This window comes from Meleagris gallopavo, chromosome 7 (genome assembly GCF_000146605.3).
Source record: "Meleagris gallopavo isolate NT-WF06-2002-E0010 breed Aviagen turkey brand Nicholas breeding stock chromosome 7, Turkey_5.1, whole genome shotgun sequence".
In the NCBI taxonomy this organism is placed as follows: domain Eukaryota; kingdom Metazoa; phylum Chordata; class Aves; order Galliformes; family Phasianidae; genus Meleagris; species Meleagris gallopavo.
The window spans coordinates 14,803,884-14,806,677 of NC_015017.2; the positions used below are offsets into that span (position 1 = coordinate 14,803,884).

General features: G+C 37.7%; 1 protein-coding gene across 1 annotated transcript in view; it reads left to right on the forward strand.

Annotated features, from left to right (window-relative positions):
* Positions 1 to 2,794, forward strand: part of TTN (titin) — a 235,702-nt gene that overhangs the window by 168,534 nt on the left and 64,374 nt on the right. Inside the window, 5 exon segments of the mRNA XM_031554287.1 lie at positions 86 to 367; positions 811 to 1,110; positions 1,201 to 1,503; positions 1,609 to 1,917; positions 1,998 to 2,279. Of these exon segments, the coding sequence (XP_031410147.1) occupies positions 86 to 367; positions 811 to 1,110; positions 1,201 to 1,503; positions 1,609 to 1,917; positions 1,998 to 2,279 (1,476 nt within the window).

A 2,794-nucleotide genomic window follows, 5' to 3' on the forward strand; every position in this document is an offset into this window, starting at 1 on the left:
ATAATGATCATTCTTACTGATTCCTTACTTTTTCTTACTAATATTGCTGACATTTGTGGAAGTCATATTTTTTAATTTCTTTCAGCTCCTCCAACACTTGACCTTGACTTCAGAGACAAACTTATTGTTCGGGTTGGTGAAGCTTTCAGCCTGACTGGACGTTACTCAGGAAAGCCTACACCAAAGATTACTTGGCTGAGGGATGATATTGTTTTGAAAGAAGATAACCGTACAAAGATTAAGACAACTCCTACGACACTTTGTCTGGGAATACTAAAATCTGTCCGTGAAGATTCAGGCAAATATTGTGTTACTGTAGAGAACAGCACAGGATCAAGAAAAGGGTTTTGTCAAGTTACAGTTGTTGGTAGGTTTCACTACATTAGTACTGTCTTCAATGTTTTACTATAAATCAAATTCATTGAATTATATGAAATGTAAAAACTGTGTCCTTTATTAAAATATCCTGATTTATTACACTCTTATTTTTATTGAAATATTATTTATTGATTGAGTTCATAGTTAACTCTGCCTTTATTTATTCTGCATGAATATATATTTCCACAAGCATTTCAAGAATATCAATTTACTGTAGAAAATGTCAGTCACTAAATAAGCATTAAGAAATTAGGTCCAGTGAGTCAGACAAGCATTAAGGTAGAAATAACTTTGAGATTTTGATTCCTTATTAAAAATAGATGCTGGGTTTCTATTTTCATAATGTATTTACCGTATTAACACTAGTTTAATCTCTGTTACTGTTTGAAGGTCTTATAAGAACAAGCGTATGATTTATTTTTTCTTAAACAGATCGCCCATCACCTCCAGTGGGTCCAGTTATATTTGATGAAGTTCATAAAGATCATATGATAGTTTCCTGGAAACCTCCACTCGATGATGGAGGCAGTGAAATTACAAACTACATTATTGAGAAGAAGGATGCACACAGAGACATATGGATGCCAGTTACATCTGCTACAGTTAAGACAACATGCAAAATTCCTAAGCTGCTTGAAGGAAGAGAATATCAAATTCGAATTTATGCTGAAAATCTCTATGGCATAAGTGATCCTCTCATCTCTGATGAGATGAAAGCCAAGGACCGTTTCAGTATGTCATTTGTTTGCTATCTTATTTTTATATTGTAATCTTTACTCTGTCTGTTGCCCTCATGGACTCTTGTGGGTTTCTTTTCCCCAGGTGTTCCTGATGCACCTGAACAACCAGTTATTAAGGACGTTACAAAAGACTCTGCAGTAGTAGTTTGGAACAAACCATATGATGGAGGCAAGCCAATAACAAACTACATTGTGGAAAAGAAGGAAACAATGGCTACTAGATGGGTCAGAGTTACCAAAGACCCAATTTTCCCAAGTACTCAGTTCAAAGTACCTGACCTCCTTGAAGGCTGCCAGTATGAATTCCGTGTTTCAGCTGAAAATGAAATTGGTGTTGGTAATCCTAGTCCACCATCAAAGCCAATTTTTGCTAGAGATCCAATTGGTAAAGTATTATATTTGCTTTTTTTCATAGAAGTTTTAATGCATTCTTACTTTCACTTAGAAATCCTTTTAAATATTTTCCTTTTTCCTTTTTTCTTTGTAACAGTAAAACCAAGTCCACCTGTTAATCCGGAAGCAGTAGATAAAACTAAGAATTCTGTTGACCTGACTTGGCAACCACCTCGCCATGATGGTAATGGAAAGATAATTGGCTACCTTGTTGAATATCAGAAGGTTGGAGATGAAGAATGGAAAAAGGCCAATCTTACACCAGATTCTTGTCCTGAGACAAAATATAAAGTCACTGGACTTACTGAGGGTTTGACCTATAAGTTCAGGGTCATGGCAGTCAATGCAGCAGGTGAATCTGAACCAGCCTATGTTCCTGATCCAGTAGAAGTAAAGGACAGACTTGGTAAGTATAATAAAATCAGATGAGTTTACTTAGGAAGAGACTTGTTTTCTCAATTTCTAAAAAATTTATTTTGATTCCAGAACCTCCTGAGCTGATACTTGATGCTAATATGGCCCGGGAACAGCATGTAAGAGCAGGAGATACACTGAGACTTAGTGCTGTTATTAAAGGTGTTCCATTTCCAAAAGTTTCTTGGAAGAAAGAAGATAAGGAAGTCTCACCCAAAGCTGATATTGAAGTTACAGGTGTTGGCAGTAAGCTTGAAATTCGTAACACTGCCCATGAAGATGGTGGAATTTACTCCCTGACAGTTGAAAATCCAGCTGGTTCAAAGACTGTTTCAGTGAAAGTTCTTGTCTTAGGTAATTTTCTTATGTTACTTTTTACTGCCTGGTTTTATTCTTTAATTGGAGATTAAGAAATGAAGGAATGTCAGGAAAATATCAACAAATCGAGATATAAGGAAAGGTTGAGGGAACTGGGCTTGTTTAGCTTGGAGAAGAGAAGGCTCCGGGGAGACCTCATTGTGGCCTTCCAGTACTTCAAGGGAGCATATAAACAGGAGGAGGAACAGCTGTTTACAAAGGTGGATAATGATAGGACAAGGGGGAATGGTTTTAAACTGAGACAGGGGAGGTTTAGGTTAGATATTAGGAGGAAGTTTTTCCACACGGTGGTGACACACTGGAACAGGTTACCCAAGGAGGTTGTGGATGCCCCATCCCTGGAGGCATTCAAGGCCAGGCTGGATGTGGCTCTGGGCAGCCTGGTCTAGTGGTTGGAGACCCTGCATGTAGCAGGGGGTTGAAACTAGATGATCATTGTGGTCTCTTTCAACCCAGGCCATTCTATGATTCTATGATAAAATACACAGTAG